At 30.3% G+C, this 22,452-nt stretch overlaps 3 protein-coding genes across 6 annotated transcripts; 2 read left to right on the top strand and 1 right to left on the bottom strand.

Moving 5' to 3' along the window:
• Positions 1-71: 71 nt before the first annotated feature.
• On the top strand, positions 72-10,670 carry LOC128874556 (macoilin-1). Of its 3 annotated transcripts, none has more exons than XM_054119388.1 (12): positions 72-1,845; positions 2,880-3,021; positions 3,110-3,236; positions 3,416-3,545; positions 3,683-3,749; positions 3,823-4,030; positions 4,128-4,386; positions 4,461-4,706; positions 5,045-5,221; positions 5,312-5,590; positions 5,664-5,857; positions 6,037-10,670. In XM_054119388.1, the coding sequence occupies exons 1-12, from the start codon at positions 1,766-1,768 to the stop codon at positions 6,297-6,299; spliced, it is 2,172 nt and encodes a 723-aa protein (XP_053975363.1). In that variant the 5' UTR covers positions 72-1,765; the 3' UTR covers positions 6,300-10,670. The 3 variants fall into 3 exon arrangements, with proteins under 3 accessions (XP_053975363.1, XP_053975365.1, XP_053975364.1); XM_054119390.1 differs by having other exon boundaries at positions 5,063-5,221; XM_054119389.1 differs by having other exon boundaries at positions 3,823-4,027.
• Positions 10,671-10,809: 139 nt separating this feature from the next.
• On the top strand, positions 10,810-16,586 carry LOC128874560 (zinc finger protein 836-like). Of its 2 annotated transcripts, none has more exons than XM_054119397.1 (5): positions 10,810-15,046; positions 15,184-15,336; positions 15,429-15,850; positions 15,925-16,133; positions 16,208-16,586. In XM_054119397.1, exons 1-5 carry the CDS (start codon positions 14,455-14,457, stop codon positions 16,584-16,586), a joined length of 1,755 nt encoding a protein of 584 aa, XP_053975372.1. In that variant the 5' UTR covers positions 10,810-14,454. The 2 variants fall into 2 exon arrangements, with proteins under 2 accessions (XP_053975372.1, XP_053975373.1); XM_054119398.1 differs by having other exon boundaries at positions 15,946-16,133.
• A 377-nt stretch (positions 16,587-16,963) lies between these two features.
• Positions 16,964-21,802, bottom strand: LOC128875507 (leucine-rich repeat and guanylate kinase domain-containing protein-like). The gene is made up of 17 exons (XM_054121141.1): positions 21,513-21,802; positions 21,368-21,419; positions 21,072-21,277; positions 20,835-20,996; positions 20,325-20,549; positions 19,968-20,264; positions 19,595-19,893; positions 19,325-19,529; positions 19,048-19,251; positions 18,769-18,984; positions 18,552-18,708; positions 18,196-18,473; positions 17,866-18,114; positions 17,631-17,801; positions 17,428-17,547; positions 17,169-17,335; positions 16,964-17,104 (listed from the first exon to the last, which is right to left on the bottom strand). Exons 1-17 carry the CDS (start codon positions 21,573-21,575, stop codon positions 16,987-16,989), a joined length of 3,189 nt encoding a protein of 1,062 aa, XP_053977116.1. The 5' UTR covers positions 21,576-21,802; the 3' UTR covers positions 16,964-16,986.
• Between the last annotated feature and the right edge of the window lie 650 nt (positions 21,803-22,452).

The following is a 22,452-nucleotide window of genomic DNA, read 5'->3' on the forward strand; positions in this document are numbered from 1 at the left end:
ATGTTAATAATAACATACTTATTATAGAATATTATGAAAAGGTTTTCACAGAAATATGTACATTTGTACCATACGGAAATTTGATGTTAAATAATTGTATTTTTACTGAAATATTTTATAATCATTAACTCCAATAATATATAACGAATGAAAACAACTCATAGTAATTAATTCTTAACGTTTATTTTATCGAATAGTCAAATTTTTAGTTGTTCATTGTAAATTATGTGATTCTATCATTTAAATCGTCATTTTTATCCAGTGAATATATTTGTTAATCCTAGATCTGGTTACAATGGGCAAAATGGTGGCTCTTTCGGCCAATAGCGATGATGCTGGATGATGTTATTTTTGACATTAGGGAGCATATGCGCAGAAACAACGTTCCTGCAATATTGTGCAATGTTTCTGTAATTCTGTCATAATATTTCATGTTAATATTGCTGCAATGTTGCTGTACTATTGTCACAATGTTTCCGCAATACTTCAAGGCAATATTTCACGGTAATGTTGTTGCAATATTAAGAACGTGTAACTGTAACACTGCAATGTTATTGTTAACGTTGCAGCCATATTTTGTTCCGTATGGGAAGCAATGCATTGTAGTTTACACATTTAAAAATTGGTATGATACACAGCTGTTAAATGTGTCTGTATAATACCTAAACACGTAGATCTAATTATATGAAATTGATCATAAAATAATGGTAAGAAGAACGTTGTTTTACGTAGAAAATTTCATAGGACGCGGTCATATTTTTTCCAGATTTTTAAAGGTGACCTTTCCAATTGGAGATTCATATTACGAGAATTTCTCTCAAATTTTTACGTTGTAAAAACTGCTCAGACAAACGTTTTCGAATAATCAGTCCAAAAAGCAATTAATCTAAGAAATCTTGCTAATCGTTAAAATGTAATCAGGAGGTAAATCAGTCTCGAACAAAATTTCGTTATTCCTGAATAGCATCTTATTTTGATCCATAGAATCAGGAACCTTTAAAAGAACACTCTATATTTGAAATATTTATATTCGACATTCTATATCACCAGAGAAAATTCTCAAATATCAGTATTTTTCTCGATCCTAAAGGTGGTGTTCTCCTTTAAACAGATTTTGTTTATATGATCAAAAAAAGAAAAAAAAAAAACAATGATGCGATTACAAAGATTCTCGTTATTTCGCAACTGAAATTTGTAAATAACAGAGAAAACCAATAACTTCAACAAATATTTAACGTATAAAGAGTAAAAGAATAAAATATAATAAAAAGATTATAATCGAAAGAGTGGTTGGTAGAAGGAGATAGGAAGGGGATCACATATGTATTGCCAGGTCAGAGCGCTGTTAACGCAAGTGAAACAAGTCGATTGACCTACGGTACAATCGAAGCCATGCACAATCGATGAAACCTATGATCCGGACTCGTCTTATGGAAAAAATCTATACACGCCGGACAGATTTATCTCCTGAATAGTCGAAACGAACGTATGTACTGTATTTAAAGTACATTGTAGAATAAATATTCCAGCAGGTGATTTTTGCTGCTGATTAGCGCCATGTCCCACAATGGACCAATCAGCTGCTTGGTAAACCGCCGTAGAACCTCGAATCTGTCCGCAGACGAATGACAACAAAAGAGTCTAATAGAAGTCGCGCGCGAGACAGTGGATTTTTTCACGAGCCCGCAGAAGATTTGCGGTTTTTTCCGTTCTGTTGATCGCCGCGAGTAACGTCGGTTTAGTCGTGGTGAAAGTGTCGAGGAATATGAAGAGAAGAAATGTCGAGTGCGGTAAGCTTCGGAGGCCCTTGAAACGCAACAAGCTCACCGAGGGAATCTACGGAAGGTAAATTTTCGCCGCCATATGCCTCATAGGAATGGCTAATTTTAAAAATAACCAAAAATTCGAGTGATCCTTCTTTCGTATATCATCAATCTACCGACCGAACACCTTTTCTATTTTCCGATCGTCTCTGAGATGTACCAGACTCCACAATGCACTGTGCTACTGCGAGATTGTCGGCCGCTTTCCAGAAGCTGCGTTGATATACACAGAGTAACTTTAATATTCGAACATTTCTTAATTTCTACTTTGTCCCTTTGTAACTTTGTCTGTGACGAAGGATAGAGTAATTAAGGTACGTATTATGGTAAAACTTTAACTCTGGTTAACAAAGGTATAAAGTTTATTTAATTCATAATATTTTTTATGAAATGAATCTCAAACAAAACGATGTCTTATTTTGACATTACTTTCGGACATTTACTACAACTCTTCATTAATGTTTTGGTTATTGTAAATAAACACTCTTAATATTTCATCGGATATCCTTTTTTGTGGATAACTTGTATTAGATGTTGACATTATAAACAAAATACAAGTTAAATAAAATATTTTTATATTTACGTTTCATCACATAGAATTAATCATTTAGTATATCTTGAATATTGTATTTACAAATGTATTATTTGGAATTAGTTTATATTATAACTCTTGTAAAGTATCATACCCTTGAGTATCGTAATGTTAAACTAACATGAAGAAACAATTTGACATTGTTTTGTTTCAAACTTCTTTTCTGAAAAATATTAGGCATTAAATACATGAAATTTGTATTTCTGTTAACTAGACTAAATGTTTTAATGCAATACATACCTCAAATACTTTTTCTTTCATCTGAAACAAAGTTATAATGCGATAAAGTAAAAATTGTGAAGTATCAGAATATTAAAGTTACTTATATAGATATTGTCATTCTATAATTACTATAAACCATTTACATGGGTACATAAAATTAATTAACTTTTATGTTGTTCATTCAGATTGCCAACACTCAAGTTTTAGGTCTGATAATAATACAGTATTATGTTTTATTTCAGTACTTTGCTTTATCTAAAATTTCTTCTACTATGGGCCATGGTAATTTTGGCAGACTTCATTTTAGAATTCCGTTTTGAATTTTTGTGGCCATTTTGGTTACTTCTCAGAAGTGTTTACGATTCTTGCAAATATCAAGGCTTGGTAAGTATTACACATCTGCTTGCTAGAAATTTTTTCATGCAGTAAATGGTGCCTACATTCAGAATAATGCAATCTATTATATTTCCAGGCCTTCTCTGTATTTTTTATTTGTATTGCGCTTACATCAGATATGATTTGTTTTTTCTTCATACCAGTACATTGGTTGTTTTTTGCTGCTAGTACCTATGTTTGGGTACAATATGTTTGGCATACAGGTAAATATAAAACAATTATATTAAATTGTTTAACACATTGACTGCTCCAGAGATTTCTTACTGTCTTGAACCCTTGTAAGTTGGAATTCAGTTAGTACAAATACCAGTCAATGTGTTAAAGAAAGATTTAATTGTATTTAAACAATATAAGTAATGTAAATACTATTAACTTTGAACAGACAAAGGTGTGTGCCTACCTACTGTGATGTTATGGTTATTATTTCTATACATAGAAGCAGCAGTTCGATTAAGAGATTTACGGCATATGCCTTTCCATTTGGATCTCTGTAGACCATTTGCAGCACACTGGTATATATTTCTTCTCTTTTATTATATATGCTTTTTTATTTATATAAATGATAATAAATGCATTCATTAAAGTACTGTTTATATATAATAATACAAAAAATATATTAATGTAAACTGTAATATATTGTTTATTTCAGCATTGGTTACCCTGTAGTTACGTTAGGTTTTGGTTTTAAAAGCTACATTGGCTACAGAATGAGACAGGTAAATCTAAAGTAGATACCATACTTTAAGGAAGGTATTCTTAATGTTTATATATATAAATTATTTCTGACAGAGAAAGCAAAAAGATGTAGCAAAAGAAAACGAATTCTATCTACAATTATTGCAGCAAGCACTGCCTCTAGAACAACAAAGTACAGTGCAACAGATTCAGCAAGTTCAAACACAAGCACATGTTGCTACATCGTTAGAGCAACATGTTAAAACACAATCTAGTAAATTATGTCCACAATACAATCCAAGTCCTGAAAAAAGCAGAGGTAGTTTGTATTTATTTTCATTTTTCAATATCGTAACTATATTTACGTGATTCGGTATATGATAAAACATGGCATAATCTGATTATTAAATACATTATAGGAAGCAATAATAACTCTGCAGAAATAGGTATACAAAATGGTAGTTTACATATAGGTACACAGATTACATCACAAACGCAAAATGTTACGACGAAAAATAATCACAGGAAGTCTTTAGACAAAGGTGAAAAACAAGAGGAACAACATAATAAACATAATATAACGAGTATATCACAGTCTGACAAAAATGATAAAAGGTTTATACATACCAATGGAAGTACAGTTACTCACAACGATATACAGTTCATTGAGAGGGTCGGGTAAGTAAGACGCGCGGGCGTGCACTTTTTCTGATGTTCAAGAAACTTACTAAAATTCAAAATGTGAAATCCAGATCTGTGAATGATTTTGATGCAAATGAAATAGAGAAGGACAAATTTGTGAAGGGTGGAAGCTGTGGGCACACTACAATGAAATCTCAGACTAATGGTTCTGTAACAGGGAAGTGGAATAATATAAAAGAAAGTCGAGAATCATCATGCACCGCTAATACTCAACGTGAACGTAAAACTCGTCAGGTTAAAGCATCAGTTGATAATATAAGCGAACAACAGAAACAACAAGACGATTATTGTCAAAGGTACATAGATTGTAATACTTATTCGATAAATATCTATAGATTGATTAGTGATTTCTATGAAATAATATTATATGGTAAATACTGATGCATTGCGATATAGTTTTTTTGATAATAGACTGTAACATAAAATTACTAAGACAACAAAATCGAGAAACCTATCGAAATTAGAGTATAAGTGATTATGTTCCTTATAGAATTAAATTCTGTAACTCTTATTTAAGACTATGAAATTTTTTTTTCTTTTTTTTTTCATTATATTCATGATCTCTATTATTAAGAAAATCTAACTGCTTTATTATGAGGTTTTTCTTTAATGTAACTAGATATCATTTAAATAGGTTACTGGTGTGTCGCAGGCTTGAGGCTGATATAAAACGTCTAAAGTCAGACTTGCAATGCAGTCGTCAACTGGAACAAGAACTTCGTTCTCAGATAAATACTCTACAGAATGGAGAACGTCAATCTAAAGGAGATATACAACAACTGCAACATGACAACGATCAGTTGCAAAGCAAGTAAGTAGTTTCGAATGATATAAAATGGTATTTTAATCTTTTCCTTAGTCGTAGGACACCTCAAATTTTCTTTGTATTTATTGTTTACAGATTACATGGATTAGTAACAGCTCGTCAATTAGATAAACAAGCCATGTCTTCGTTGGAGAAAAGAATCGCAGAAGAAAGGAAACAGCGTACTGCTTGCGAAGCATCATTAGTTTCTGAAAGACGAGCTCGACGAGCTGCAGAGGAAGCACGTTCTGCAATTCCGCCTCCGCCTCCGCCACTTATTAGGCAAGAATGCACGGATGCGTGTAAAACTCGTAGGGCGCAAATGGAGCAAGAACTTAAAAATTTGCGGCGAGAACTTAAAACAAAAGAAGAAAGGTACAAATTTCAAATCAACGATTACGTTATTACAATTTGTCCATAAGGTACAATATAATGGTTTTGAAATTAGGTTCAGTGCGCTAGAGAAAGACGTTACACGATGTAAGGAGAATCATAAAGAATCAGAAATTCTGCTCGGAGCACTAAGTGCGCTACAAGACAAAACTGCTCACTTAGAAGACAGTTTAAGTGCAGAAACCCGTATAAAACTTGATTTATTTTCTGCACTTGGCGAAGCTAAGCGACAGCTAGAAATCAGAGAAAGTAAGTACTTATTGATTTATATACTACACTACTTCGATACTCATAAGTATTTCAAGACATAGAATATTTTAGTATGGTTTAGGACATATTACTTAGTATTTAATAACTTAACGGACACTCGAGATAACTCGAGCAATTTACGTGGTATATTATACATGATGCATTTTATGTTGAATCAGATTTAATTAGATCTCAAGAAAAGGAAATTGAAACGCTAAAAGCAAAAATAGCCCAAGATTTAGCTGTGATGCCACAAGACACATTTGGTCCAGCACCAACCTGCGCGACATCTAAGCTTCGGTTGAGTAATGAAGTGCGAGTTGCAGGTACAAAAATACGTTCTAATGAAAGTCCCTGTCCTGGGTGTACAGTTTCGAATTTGGATCCAAATGCGACAGTATATACACCTAAGAATTCCCTGATAACGTCTACCGAAGCTTAAAGATTGTAATATTGGCCACATTAAGGCTTCACATAAATTGGTTATAAATTAAATAAACATGTTTCAAGTATGTTTCTCAATGGAAATTTAAATATGAGCTTGAATTTAACAAAGGAATGCACTTATTTTACCGAGATAAGAATTTTTGAATGTAAATGCATAGAGTTTCAATACGTCTAATCGTCTCAAAATCTGTATAAAGTATTTACGAAATATTTTTCCACAAAAAGAATATTACTGTGTTCCTCGATGGAAATTTAAAATACGAGCTTAAATTTTACACGCATATATATTTATTTTATTAGAATAAAAAATGTCATAAATGAAATACACACATAGAACTTAAAGCATCTAATTCTTTTAAGATCTATCTAGAGTAATTATATGTAATATTTCTCTTTAAAACCTCAATTCGTACTATAAATTTCTCAAGTTTGACATAGAGAAATATTTTTACAATGTCTTCCATGAGAGACTTCTAGAAACATGTTTTGCATCATATTTGTCACCTAAAATGATACAATGTCATTAACTACGTATGACTATAGGACGTGGCTACTATTGGATTTAAGAATATTTAAAAGTTAGTTGCGTCCTGTTAAACGTGCTGTAGGTTGATCTTATCTTTATCAAGTTTCTAACATACGTTGAACAAAACTGGAACAAAAGTAACGAGTACATTATCTCATCATCTCGAATAATTATTGAACGTTATAGTCAATTCAGTATGTCCATGCAAAGTTTAATATTTGACAAATTTAATTATGACATTACATTCAATATCGCTATACATATTTGATAAAGAAGTGTTTTACTGTTTCAAATTGTATACTTCGTTAATTTTGTTATGTCCCATAACGTACAGATGAAGAAATGTGAAAAATTGGAAAATTAGTAATATCATATATTTTATTTGAAGGATAAAAGGACTAAAAATATAGTCTGTTCTCGATCCTCCTACAGCATATGCCTAAATCTATGACGACTTGTTATAGGCACAAATCTTACTCAAGTCGTAATACGAAGCTAGTCCAGCATACAAACTGTATTTAATGTCTTTGGCAAGTGAAGCCATTTTAAGTCACGTGATCATCCAAAACCAGCCATTAATATACATTGAAAAAAACCTGCCGTTCGTCATTCAAAAAGATTGATGTAAATGTCAAATCGCCAAATTCATTTTAAACGGTCATTATTCTATCGATACTCTCATTTCTATAAGTTTTTTTTTTTTTATGTTTTTAAATCCTTGTAATTTGTTAGTTTAGTGATACGTTTGCGTATTGGCTTTCGAACGGTGTAAAATAAGTGTTAAATACTTGGTAACATTTTAAAAATATGTACAGTTTTTAAATGATAAATAGAGGATTCGCGAAGACTTTAAGGTAGACATGTACGTTATTTTATTGACAATGAGGGGATAAATCTGTTTTAATTCAAAGATTTAATGAATAAATTCTAGAATACAAAATATTTGATTCTTGTAATGTTTAAACATTTGAATAATCTTTACAAATATAAATTGGTGATTCTGTTCATTTGCTAATAAATCGTTGAACAGTTTAGATGAAAGAATAAGATAAAGAGTTTATTTGTAATATGTTATGTGGAGTAAACGTTGATAATATATAGCATTTATACGACTTATCGATTCGTACATATTAATTTTATACAACTATACGTCACTATTTTTTTTTTTCTTAACGTTTGATAGTTTTAGTATACCAATTAATGCTTTATGCTTAATTATATTTTGCGAAAATATTAGACTGTTACTTTCTATCCATTTCTCTCTCTCTGTTTTTTTTTTTTATTATTATTATTATTATTATTATTAAAGCTTCAAAAGGCTAATAGTAATGGTAGAACATCAACTACTACGTTGTTCCTTTCGAAAACAGTGAAGTACTTTCATATGTAATAAACAACTAAAAAGTATGTATAGAACAAAACAGCGTTACATGTACAGTCTCGATTTAATGAAATGAATTTTGCATATGCTTTTAATCCGCAAGAAAGCCAGTACCTACTTATTTCAATGAACAATTAACGACTGGTTGATGTCATAAAAGTCATTTTTCCATGATTGTATATATAAGGCACTGTCATGACAATTTAATAGCATAGTGGATCATGACCAACTAGTCAAATGGATTTCTATAAGCACAAATATTTATTAGATATCTCATATTCATTTGATATTTCTGCCCCTACATGGAAAAGCAATAACAATTATTACGTATTTTCTTTTATTATTATTAAAGTGATATATCCGCGATTATTAATTAATTTCACATTATTTGGATGATCTACATATTAATTCTAATTGCAGAATATTAATGCACAATGGATATTTTACAGGTATTTTTCAATTTACATGATAATTGTATTTGAAGCGCAATTGTTCAGTTACAATTTTTTTTAAATAATATTACAACATTAGAAGTTAAATACGTCTACCTTATTATTTTTTTGCAATGTTACTTTCACTTTAAATTATTTTCCGTGTTACACAGACGTAGTAATTTTTCTGTTTAAAAAATTAAAGGCATATCAATACAAAGGTCGTGTAATTCTGAGGAAACCTTTACTTTATATTGTTTTATTAATTAACAGCGCTAAGTTTTCATTTCTCAAGTGTATATAAATATATTTAAAAATTAAACAATTCACTGATGTTGGCAATTAAACTGTTGAGGGTTAATGTGATTACTTCAATATGTTAGCGCACCTTGATATTAGTTGTACAATGAGAAGGAAACAATTATTAATCATACGTGCAAGATGGTTTTCTTACCGATTATTGTCCAACTAGTATGGAAATTAATTTTATTCCTTTTTAGTTGAAGTCAATTGGACTTCTATCTATGTCATGCTGTATCATTACATCCATAAGTCCTTATAATGTAATGTAACAATGTAAATAACTACATATTCAAAATAGACCAAACATGAAGAGTTAACTGAAATTGTTTGGGCACTTGCGTAGCATGGTCAAAGTGCTATACAAAACTTGTTAGTTTAACAAAAAATGTGCTTTCTTAACTCATTTATGATTTTCCATATATAAATAATTCAGTGACACAATAAAACGATCTGATTCATTTAGTTTTTTCTTAATTACAATTTCTTAAACTGAAATGACAGCTTGTAAACAAGAATACAATTAAGATGAAAGTCTTCAGAAACAAAACATTCTATTTGTACAAACAAAATAATGTGTGCGACATGTTTCAAATCTATTAAACTCCATTAGTTACCATGTACTTTTTATGTAATTTAGGTTCAGTTGAGTATAACGTGTATCGTAAACAAAAATTAAACAATATTTCGAATACGGAATATAAATGAATTAATTTAACAAGAAAAATTGTAGAACATTTATACAAAGATATTGCTTGGAGATGAATGCTTTTCTCCTAAAGCATTGTGTTATCAAGTACACGTGAAGTACCTGATCAGGAGACGCCGTAGCGTTCGCGGCTAATACACAGGGTGGTTTGCCAGAAATAAAATTTCTAAATAATTTTATTAGCTTTGAAGATATGAAAATAATGCACCAACCATAATATGAGTTGTTCTGAAACGCAAGCATGATACACAAAAGATCTTCTGTTCTTCTTAAAAATGACTTTCAGATGATGTTAAGTGAATTTATTCATGTAATATAATAGGTCTTTAAAAGTAATTTTTAATGTTTACCATTTACACTTCTAAAGTAAGCTATACTTAAAGGCATACTAGTGACCGTAACAAAATAATTATACGATCCACAAGAAACGGTGTATATCATATTTGCGCCCTAAAATAATTCCAATTATGTTTACATTAATTTTTTATATCTGTAAAAGTATGATTCATCTAGATGTTTTGTTTCTAGTGAACTACCTTATACACTTATCTTGGATATAATTCCATTGTAAGGCTGGTTTCATAAACAATAATTTTTACTATTTAATTAATTCATATTGTTTGTATTTAATTAATGTGATATATCAAATGCATACACACGAGCGCCCACACAAACACACACACACACACGGACACGTACGCACATTCACACTGTATATTTTCATTTAATTTTTCTCAAGCATATAAGTGTACTTATTAATGGTGAATACTTTTAGAGGGTTATTCTAATTAATTTTTCTTTTATGTTGACTTCAAATCATCCCCTAAAATATTTACCAGAAGATGAACACACTCTGTATATACACGTACATTTAATTCTCTGCAAGAACAATCTTAAATAGGTATTTACTTTTCATTATGTAATGAAAATTATATAAGAAGGTGCTTTTTATATGCTTAACGTGACTGTATTGCAATTTTGTATTTAAATTGTTAATTTCAATTATATTGGAAGGCATACTTTGAGGACAATAAGGATTATTGCTTTTTGTTACAGAATTAGGTATTTTAAATAAAAATTTGTTATGACTGCAGGAATGATCATTTTTAAACAGTATTTTTTTTATAGTTTATATATGAATGAACATGGAAAAAACATTGGAGAAAAATTTTTTTCTAATTTCGTAATGGAAATTAAAATTTTATTTGTAACAGAACATTCAGTTTACTAGGAAAAATTGTCAACTGAAAAAGAGATAATTGTAATTAATACAATAGACCCGCGATATTATTACCCATTCTCATACCCCTGCCAGGGACGTTATATCAAGGGTCTACTGTAATTGTCTTTAGAAATATTCTTTCAAGAGATTAAAGGAGATATACAAAAAAAAAGTGATGTTAATTTTAGATAGATAATATTGTTTCTCATTACACGTATTTGAGTATGTATGAATATTGTGTATGTCCATAGTTAAAAGTTTTGTAAAACAATGTACTGAAACAACAGAGTAGTATAATGAAGTAACATGATATTTATCTCTCTTTGCCAAACACATTTCAAATTACCTAGGTAAGAGAATATATATGTATAATATTGTATTATGTTTTTTTCTTCAATGAAATAGTAAGGAAGCATGATTGAAACATAATAATGAAATGGACTGTCAGTTATGTATCTTCATTAACATATGTATTAAGGTAGATGTTGACTATATTTTGTGAATACCTTTTAACTTTAAACAGGTAATATTGGCTACTTTATTAACAATATAATTTCTCTTTAAAAATAAGGAATACATTCACACAATTATATAATAAAAAAATGTGATTGAGTCCTTTTTAGAATATTTGTTGTGCATTACAAAACGGGACAAAAGTTTTATATATATATATACATAGTCACAATGATAGTGTATATAATACATATACATATACACTATCATTGTGAAGAACATATTTGAAACGATTTCGAAAATGGTTTGAATAAACTGTTAACAATTTTTTGCAGTGTTTTTCGGACAAATACGTATATTAACAATCTTTAGTGTACAATTATAAACCTGACGTTCTTTTCTTTATACACATGTGTTTATATCAAATACAAATGTTTACCTTATGGCACAAGTAAACATTCGATACGGGTACATATATTCTTCTCCGTAGAAAAACACGGTTTAACGTTTTTATGTTAAACAATTTTATAAACATTACTCTATGGATTGAAATTATGCTTCCAGGGTTGAATTACGTACTTAGTTGATTTCTTAATTTAACGCTAAGGTAACATTGTAACAGTTAATGACGTGTAACCTGATAGAAAATTGACCTTTGCGCTTTGGGCGATTTTATACAACTCGTTCCAAACAGCTCCAAAGGGTTAATATTTTTGATCTCGTAATTTAATGACAATGCACGCAAATGCCCTCCTTTTTTCATTTAAAAACAATTTTAATCTTAATATCACGTTCTTTATTAAGATATTCATTAAATTTTCAAAATATTTAATCAGTTAAAACGCTTAATGTTGTTGACATTTTACTAGTCTACAGAGAGTGGCCGACAATTTTGAGCGCAGTTGAAATGTTTAATTTATTCCAGTCTCTAGTTTTGTTTTCGAGATATAGCAATATTCACATTTATGACTTAATGCTAATATCTCTATTAGTGAATTGAATTGTTTAGGAAAGAATTACAAACATTGCTTCTAGATATATATGTTCCTTTAAACAACGCACACCAAAAACTTCCAAATTTGAATTGCTTATATCTCAAAAACGAACTTTCAGATTGAAGAATGATCAAGAACTTTTCAATGTCTTTTAACATGAAAAGTATTATATACATCAATGTATCCCATAATTTTTGGTGAAATATACGTAATATATACGTAATTTTTAAGTATAAGTTGAAAGAAGGTTTTCCCAGTTTGTTTAAGCAAATTTTTGTTTAAAAAATAAGGTTACGAAGTATATTCATTAACCCTCTGAAAAAAAAACATTGTAAACAAAACGTAATTCTTACTTTTCTAAATATAATTTTGAAAGTGAAATTCAATTTGCATAGTTCATGAAATGTTATTTTCATATTAAGAAACATACACACGAACTCTTGACAAAATGTGTATTAATCTACCGTGTTGTTATATAGAAATTACTTTTTTATGGTCATCATTGAAATATTTTAAGTAGATTTTTGATACATTAATTGAGTTTTTAAATAGCAATTTTTGTGCTCCAGTTTCTAACTTATTCTTAGAATACAAGCTATAAACAATATTAATAGAATATTCATTACATTATATTCGAAAACATTATTTATATTAAATCTCCCATTTTCTGTGACTTTCTCATCTGAGCATTTCTTACTGTGTTCTATCATTGCATAACAATGAAATTATATTGATAAGATGCTATTCTGTTATGCAAAGATTTCAGTCTTCTTGTAATTGCAATACAGTGAATTGCAATTCGCATATTCATGCATATTCAAAAACTCAAATACTTCATAATATTTTCATACATGATAAATGTAATATTTTAGTATGCATAAAAAGTATTATCCCAATCTTGTTACATTTTTGTAAATAATTCTATACTTTCGTTTATGCTATATGATTAATACAAATAAAAAAATAAATAAATAAAAAAAACGTACTTCTTGGTATTAGTACTTAATGACTTTGCATTGTGTACTGTGTACCACAATTTATACGATAGAAATATTTATTAAAATAAATATTGTACAACGATATGTGTTTAATTTATATATTAGGATTAATATCATTAAATTGTCACATGTACATATGATTTTATTATTACTTCGTCGGTGTTTTACTTCCCCTTATGATTTATGATTGAAAGAAATAAATGTAAATTAATGTACAATTGTTTATTCTGTTAAAACATGATTAAGAGGCATGAGGGAGGATATGTAGTATGTAAGTGTAGTTCGTTTAAAAGTGCATTATTAGATATTAGAGAGTATAAACGTAATTTGTGTATGTACGGGTGTGAGTATTATTAATAGGGATGGATAAAGGCAAAGGATAAAGAAGGGCGTGAAGGACGTCATTTAGCTTCGAGAGTGATAACTATTTCATAACAAACTGGAGCGTTTTACCATCAAGGGCGCTGACTGTAAGTTTAAAAATTAATTAGTTCGGTGTATTATCTGCTGGATGGCTTCTGATTTCAGTGAAAACAATTTGTCTATCAAGAGAAACTAACGACGTTTTTTACATTCTTGAATAATTAATTTGAATAGAATATTTTTATCTTATGAGTCAATAATTACCGGTACTTTAGTTAGTGGCGCCATCTTATAAAAATGGTGGGAACTATTTCCACTGCAAACTTGGACGTTTCTCCACCGATGGCGCCACTGAACTAAACTCCGCTCACAGAGAGGCTTAGTGAGCGGTGGTCAGTGGTGTTCAGTGGTGTTGTGTTTCCAATGCACCCATTGATATGTAATATGTATATCATGTGTATACAAGAAATTATATGTAACAATTCATTTATTTAAACTTAAAAAGAAAACTATCTGCTATTGCTATTTTCATGATACAAACAATTACTTTGAGGTTATCTAATGTAGAAGACTACTGATATGTTATGTTGCGAAATGAAGTAGAGGTTACATTTGACATGCATTTTCAAAACATTATTTACGTTTATCAAATAAAATGGTCACGTTTGTGCCTGTTATTTGTCATAAAGTAATACTATAAATTACAAATGGAGAATTAAATTCTCAATTCGGGGTTTTTATAAAATTCAAACGAGACTTCAATAAAATCCCAATGTCAAATTTATTTTGTCTCGTATGTAATATAAATCTCGACGTATCGTCATGTGTAAATATATTTTGCACATCCTTGCCTCGTAACGAGGAGCTACTAGCAGATTTCATATCAAAAGTACTTCTCATAGCTGTTAATGAATTGCACGATTCTTACATCTGTTTGCAATGTTATAATCTGTTCCAAATGTTGGAACAAGCACAGAAGACTGTTTCAAACATACGTTATGAAATTTTGAAGATATACCATGCTACTGAGAGGAGAAAGAATATAAAGCAAACAGTAAATAATGATGCCAACTTGAATTTAAATACGACCGTAGTCTTAGAAGACAATAAGTTAAACATAAACAACAGTGATGAATGCTTAAAAGGAGGGTCAAGTTTACAAGGCCTTCAAATTGAGGAAATGGTAGAGCAACAATACATTAAAGATAAAGTAATCAGGCAAATAAGTCTTCCAAACATAAATTGTGATATTAGTGCAAAGACCATTGCAGAATCAAAGAAAGACTTTAAAAGAAGAGTAATGATTCATGATTCAATAGCATTAACCGATGAAACCAATCCATATACCATTAACTCTGCACAAAGTAAGTATATAGTAAATATATTAATACAGAGACAAACTGTTTAAGTAATTAAATTACCAAAATTAATTTTTAAAGAAAATACTTTTCAATATTATTAATAGTAATAATGTAAAACAAATTTTCTTATGTTCCTTTAGCAAATATGCATACACTAAAGATGCCCATTGAGGACAACAATGATATTTTTTCTAACAATAAGCCACACATACAAAATATCACTAGATTGATTGATTTCAAATGGAAAGAAGTAGATGAAAATGTTACAAAAGAAAATACTGAAAACACAACAGGTACTAAAAATTCTTTCTATTCATCAAGTATATTAATTAATTAAATTTCAAGTATTATGTTTATACTTATTCAAATTGTTTTGTATATACAGCATCAAAAATAGATGAACTAGATGTTTCTATGAAATCAGGAAAAGTATCAAAGTGCAATTTAAAGCCATTGAAATACTCTTGTTCGACTTGTGGTAAAAGGTGGAAGACATCAGCTGAACTAAAAACGCATATAAAAAGTCATTCTACATTAAAGCCATATATGTGTGAAAAATGTGGTCAGGCATACAAGCATAAACATGCATTAGAAATACATGTGGGAATGCATAATGGAATAAATCCTTTCCAATGCAATTTCTGCAATAAATGCTTTACCCAGAAAGGAGCACTTATGAGACACTTGCCAATGCATACTGGTGAAATGCCTTACCAATGCGAAGTATGTGGAAAAAGATTTATACATCACACATCGTATAACATGCACAGATTATCACATAGTGGAAAAAAGTCTTATAAGTGCAGTGTAAGTGGTAGTAAACATTAATTTTACTTTTTTTTTACCTTAAAAAAAGATATTTTTTAGTGTTTGTCTCAAAGAAAATACCCTGTATATTACAGATGTGTGATTTGTCTCTACTTTCAACGTCTCACTTAAAAAGGCATATGCGAGTTCATACTGGTGAAAAAGCATACAGTTGCACATTATGTGGGAGACGATTTGCGGAACGATATAATTTGCTTGCTCATCAAAAAATTCATGATCTATATGAAAATAAACCAAAAAAGACTACCGAAACACAATATAAGTAAATATAGATATTAAAACTTACATCCTCTAATTACCAATTTTATATTTATAATCTAATTGGTTTATTTGCAGATGTAACCGCTGTAACTTGGTGTTTGAACAAAAGCAAAATTTAAACGACCATGCAAAATATCATTCTGATGCGTATAGTGTTCAATCGGAAACTAACGAGTTACCAAAAAAAATTAATCATGAGCACGATACATTGCAGCAAACGTGGATTCAAATGAATCGTTCTAAACTGGACGTTATCGATACTCAAACAAAATTTGTCCTCTTGCAAAATCCTTTGCCTGAAATCGACGAAGACTCCTTTGCGGTTACTTTCAATGACCAGAAAATATCTGAGGAAAGTACAAATTACAATACAAGTTTACAAGTGATAATACAAGCATCAGATACATCATCTTTAAGCAGCAATCTCCCTCCTATTGATAAGACGCACATGTGATTATGCAGTCAAGTATAATGAAAATGGTAACATAAAAAATGAATAGCTGTAAGTAATACAGCTTATGTACGATGTGTGGCTTATAAACTTTAGCATTTAAAGTATAATTAATTTTTCTTCTAAGAAGATATTTTGGAGAATCTTAAATATTTGTACTTGCATAAACGACTGATGTTTTGTTTATTTTTTCAATTAAAAATGTGTAATTAAACTAATATAAATAAGTAGAACAATAAGTACATATTTTTACATATGCGTGTCATAATCGAGAGTTCCTTATACGAAAGTATTTTTGAAAAAATGTGTTCATTCTACATATAATTAATTGCTATGTACCAATGAAACTGTTATTAATAAAATATACTATGAAGAAAAATGAAGTCAATTTTATATTATACCTTTAATCAGTAAATTTTGCTGAATGTGTATCCATTTGACTAGGCATTAAATCTTTCCAAGAAGTAATGCCATAGGCTCTCAACAAAGTTTTCCTTTGTAGTATGGATGTCGACAACGATCTATAAATTCATTTAGAAAATAGCATTGCATGTAACAACTAGTTAAAGAAAAATAAAGACTTACTGTCTTATTTCATCAACAACAGTGTCGATCATTGCCGGAACAGCAACTTCGGAAAAATGCTCGATTTCAGTAAAATGTTTAGGATTTTCGGTAGGATGGTTTGTGTATACATTATAAATAAAATCAATGAGTGTATTAAATGCTTTCACATAATTATCTGTCAGCAACTATAAAATGGTTATAATTAAAGATCGTTAGATAAAATGTTATAAGTTTGGTAATCTTTCAAATGAGCTTTGGCAAGAATAATAATAATGACCACTGAAAAAAAGAATCCTGGATTGTTTACGTGATGATTCAAGTACATTTCCCTTGTCTTGATTACGAGTTCAGTGTACAATTCTTTTAAGTGTTCTGGTTTTCTTGTTTCCAAAAACCGCTTAAATTGATCATGAAATAATATTATTTAAGGAATTTCCTTTAATACATAGTGAGCAGTTATAATACTTCTTGAATACAAACTGGATCTACTACTGTTTCTTCGCTAGATGCCGAGTCACTATGGTCTTCTGTGCTAAAGAACTCTTCGTCATCTAGTAATGTACTTCGTCGATGCAGCAATCTTTCCTGATACCTCTTACGTTTTAATTCTTTGTCTTCAACTATGACGTTTGCATCTTCATCCAAAATTACCTATCCAATGATACAGTTATTGATCATTGCATATTTAAATAAGTGTTAATAAGTACATCCATACTCTCAACTCTGTTTGATTATTTAATTTAGCTTGAGAATTTGATACATATAGTTCTGCGAGCGAACTTTTCTTTGAGTGATCAGTTTCCTTTTCTTGAAATGTGATATATTTTTTCTCTTCAGTTTTTGACTCTTCCTTTTTTACTTCATATACTGCTGAGGTACTTTCTAATATCTCAGTCATTGTTACACGTTTGTCTGATTGTTTCTTATCATTACTTTTTGTAGGTAATGGACAACTATCTATAATCTATAAATGAAAGTATTTGTGATAGTAATTATAATATTATTGGTTTTTGTATTGTCATCATTATGAAGGTATTACTCATACATCATCCAAAATTTTTTTAATATTTGTAGACGCCGAAATATTTTCTTCTGTAGTTTTGTGCCCTTTCTCAGCCAATAAATTTTCCATGCTAGACTTGTCACACGTATAGACATCAAACTTTTCTTGTATCCAAATACGATGAATTTGTTCCTTTTGTGTCGAGACAAGAATTGGTTTAACGTTGGAGTAGCGCTTAGTCATTTGAATGGTTGCATGTAAATCCATTGTTGTGATACCAATTTTGTTCTCCAATATTAACGAGGTAATTTGATTATAATCTGCACAAATATATAATCCAATTACAATTGGAAAATAATTTTATATAAATTATTGTATACAAAATACTTCTAACGAACGAAATCCATAACTGTTCCCTAATTGTTCCTGAATCGCTAAGAATTCTCCACGACGAGACATGTCGTTAAAATCCTCTCTATCTGCAAAAATATAGGACTGATGCACAGCAGTATCATTTTCTGGTTCTTTTGTTGTATACCACTGACAATATTTGATCTGAAATAAATGAATAATTCTCAATATAGTTATTCAAGAATATGATAATTTGATCATTACTTTGCTTGGAAGCGTTTGAACAATGTGCATAACTAAAGATGTTTTTTTCAGAGCTGATGGACCTGTAAGAATGATCAAAGGCGGGCTTGCCTCGTTGTATGGCATCACGTGTAGACCAATTGTTGGTGTACTTAAATGTTCTAATAAAGTTAATTTTGTGACAGTACGAGCAGCTGTTAAATTCACTGGTGGCGCGAACAGAGTAGCAGCAGCAATCTACTTAAACCAGTCTTCTCATTATACCAAACAATTATGAAGATTTGATGTTTTATTACAAACCTTTTCTGAAATAGTCACAACAGCACCATCGATAACTTGTATACTTGGTATGGAAAATAAAAGCACACCTTTATAATTAGGCCATTTTGTGCAACCATTGCCCCTAAGGTCTATTTCATCTATGAAACCTTTGAAATTTGATAACTCTAATAAATCGGAAATTCTATTAAATTTCAAATCTATTACGCGCAAACTGTATCCATCCTAAACGTTCAAATATTATACTTAATGGTCTCAGTAACTAAAAGTTACAATTTAGTTGCATGAAAATTATTACCTTAAAAAATTCTAAGTCAGATATCTTGTTATATCCTAGATATATGACTCGTAGATGGGGTAACGTGTTTATATTATAACCAGGCACAGCAGATTTGAATGTAGTTATACAATTGCCTTCTAAATTGAGTTCTTGAATATTTAATTTATCTAAATTCTCAATGCATTCGATTAAATTATACGATAAATTTAAGTATTTTAAATACCTAAAAACGTAAGATATAATATGTAAAACATTACTTTTTTCAACCATGTAGATAAATTCACTAACTTTAAATTTTGCAAACCAGAAATGACCTCAATTGCATTGTGCGATAAGTCCAGATGTACGATACTCCAGAAATTACTGATATCACGCATTTCCGATATATAATTGTACGATAAATTTACGTAAGTCAAATACCACGGAGGTGTAAAATTTAAAATAATTTGAATTCTATTGTGAGCTACGTTTAGATACATTAGATAGGGAACTCCTCCCAAAGGAGACAAATCTGATATATAATTGTATGTAAGATCGATGTACCGCAAATAACGGTGATAATGTAACATTGTAATGTTGGAAAGTGACTGTAAAGAAGTAATTACAAAATCTTTTTTTCTTTTATACAAGACTTTTCATTAATTCAGTGATAGTAGAATACCATATTCTTCATGACACATTTATTCAAGACGTATAGACCATTTTCGGGAGATTTAGCCAAAAATGACGAACCAACGCCTATCAGTCTATCTGTTAAAAAACCACAAAACTCAAAATCGTCGAATAATATTTCTTTAAGATGTCTCAGTTTTACAATGCGCGCTTTATCATCGTCCCATGCATTGGGGTCTAATGCATAATTAGCCCAATTGCTTTCATTTGCACAGTGTATCGCATCTACGTTTACTGGAACTGGCATATGATCGAGCACAATCGAAGAACCAGACTTTAAAAATAAAAAGTCGTGATTTCGATTATGTTACAAAATAAAATAAAATTTGTATCGAGAAACAGTTACACTCGTGGTAGAAGAAATTAAGGAAGTAGTTGAATCAGAGTCCTCGGATAAAATTTCAAATGGCACGTATCTATCTTCCAAAGACCCCCAACTCATATCGCTATGCGATAATATATCAGAGTCAAGTTCTTCATAATCCTCGTCTGATTGTTTTTTTGTAGTAGGAAATTTACTAGTTGCATTTGGTTCCAACAATAATGGTGTGGAGGAAAATAGATATGGAAGCTACAATTAAAATAAAATTATTTCATTAAGATTAGTATAATATTGATTTTGTATTAGAATAATGAATTAAAGTACAAACTTACTTGTTTATCGCTCATATTTGTATTTAAACAATTATTAATTCTTTCTTGGAACAATTCTTTTTAATAAAACTCTTAAATAATTACAGCTTTTCATACATACAACGTAACATTTATTATTTCAGTTGTTTTTTAACAGTTGACTACTGTTAATATATATAGTACAATAATAATCATGCTAATATAATACCAATAATAATTATACATCCATAGCTAAGGATTTCAAAACAGTATCCGATAAACGATAGTGATGGAATCCTTCTTCTATTGTTACATCAACTGCTCCTTTACGTTTATAAAAATCTTGTGCAGGATTCCATTTAAGAACTGAAAAATCTAGTCTACAGCAGTTATTATCTGAGGCTTCCTTTACAAATAATAAACTTAGTATTAGTATAAACTTAGTGTTACATAAATAAATAAATATAATATCAATAGAAACCTTTGCAACAGCTTTCAACAATTTACTACCAATATGCTTTCCTCTGTAATCAACGGTTACATAAATATCTTCCAAGTACATAGCTTTCCCACACCATGTTGAATACGTATAGTATGAAATCGTATAACCAACTATTCTTTTGTTTCTTTCTGCCACAAAGCACATGTACAATGCAGGTTCCGTGTCAAATCCATCCTTTTCTAATGCTAAAATTGTTGTTTACAATATACATCAAATCATATATGTAATTTAGCTTAAAATACTCAAGTTAAAGATGTTTATTATTAAATTCTCACTTGTATGATCAATCTTTGGTCCATCCGGCATGTTCTGAAAGTCGGCCAATTCCTAAAACAATATAATAAAAATGTAAAGCAATGTTGAAGCAATGCATTTATAATTTATGTATATAATAGAGTATGTATATCATATTATGTTTGCCTGTATCAAATTTTTAATAGATGTGCAATCTTCCCTCTTTGCTTTTCGTATAATAACATCCATATTTACAAATCTAATAAGACTGTTTTTATTTTTTAAGTAAGTGGTGATGAAGCGCGGTCACAAAAGCCCGGCAAAATCACGATCAAAATCAAGGACGTTAAATGAACATAAACGAACCTATCGGACTTTTATATATGGGCAGCTGTTATATCTATGCGAAGTATACAACGCGCACTTAGTATTTTAAATAATTTCTAAATAATACGTAAATATTACTTCTAACAAACGAAATCTATTACCGTTCCCTAATTGTTCCTGAATCGATAAGAATTCTCCACCGACGAGGCATTTCGTTAAAATTCTCTCTATCTGCAAAAATATAGCACCGATGCACAGCTGTATTATTTTCTAGTTCTTTTGTTGTATACCACTGATGACATTTTATCTGAAATAAATATGTAATTCTCAATATAGTTATTCAAGAATACGATAATTTGAGCATTATTTTACTTGGAAACGTTTGAACAATGTGAATAGTAAAGTCACGATTAAAATCAAACAAACTTATCGGACTTCTATACAGGGTGTCCCAAAAATCTTGTAACACCCTTAAAGGGGTGCTACGGGGGGTAATTTGAAACAACTTTTTCCTTAGCGAAAATGTTGTACGAGGCTTTGTTGAGGAGATATTAATGGAGAACACTGACCAATCAGAGCGCGAGGATACCGTTGGAGCGGCTGCGGTTGCGAAGGCTACGAGCTAAGCGGCTGCGCTCATACGCTACCGCGGGCGCTCCAACGGTATACTCGCCCTCTGATTGGTCGGGGTTTTCCGTTAATATCTCCTCAACAAAGCCTCGTACAATATTTTCGCTAAGGAAAAAGTTGTTTCAAATCACCTCCCGAACCACCTCTTTCAAGGTGTTACAACATTTTT

The sequence above is a fragment of the Hylaeus volcanicus genome, chromosome 4, assembly GCF_026283585.1.
Source record: "Hylaeus volcanicus isolate JK05 chromosome 4, UHH_iyHylVolc1.0_haploid, whole genome shotgun sequence".
Classification (NCBI taxonomy): Eukaryota; Metazoa; Arthropoda; class Insecta; order Hymenoptera; family Colletidae; genus Hylaeus; species Hylaeus volcanicus.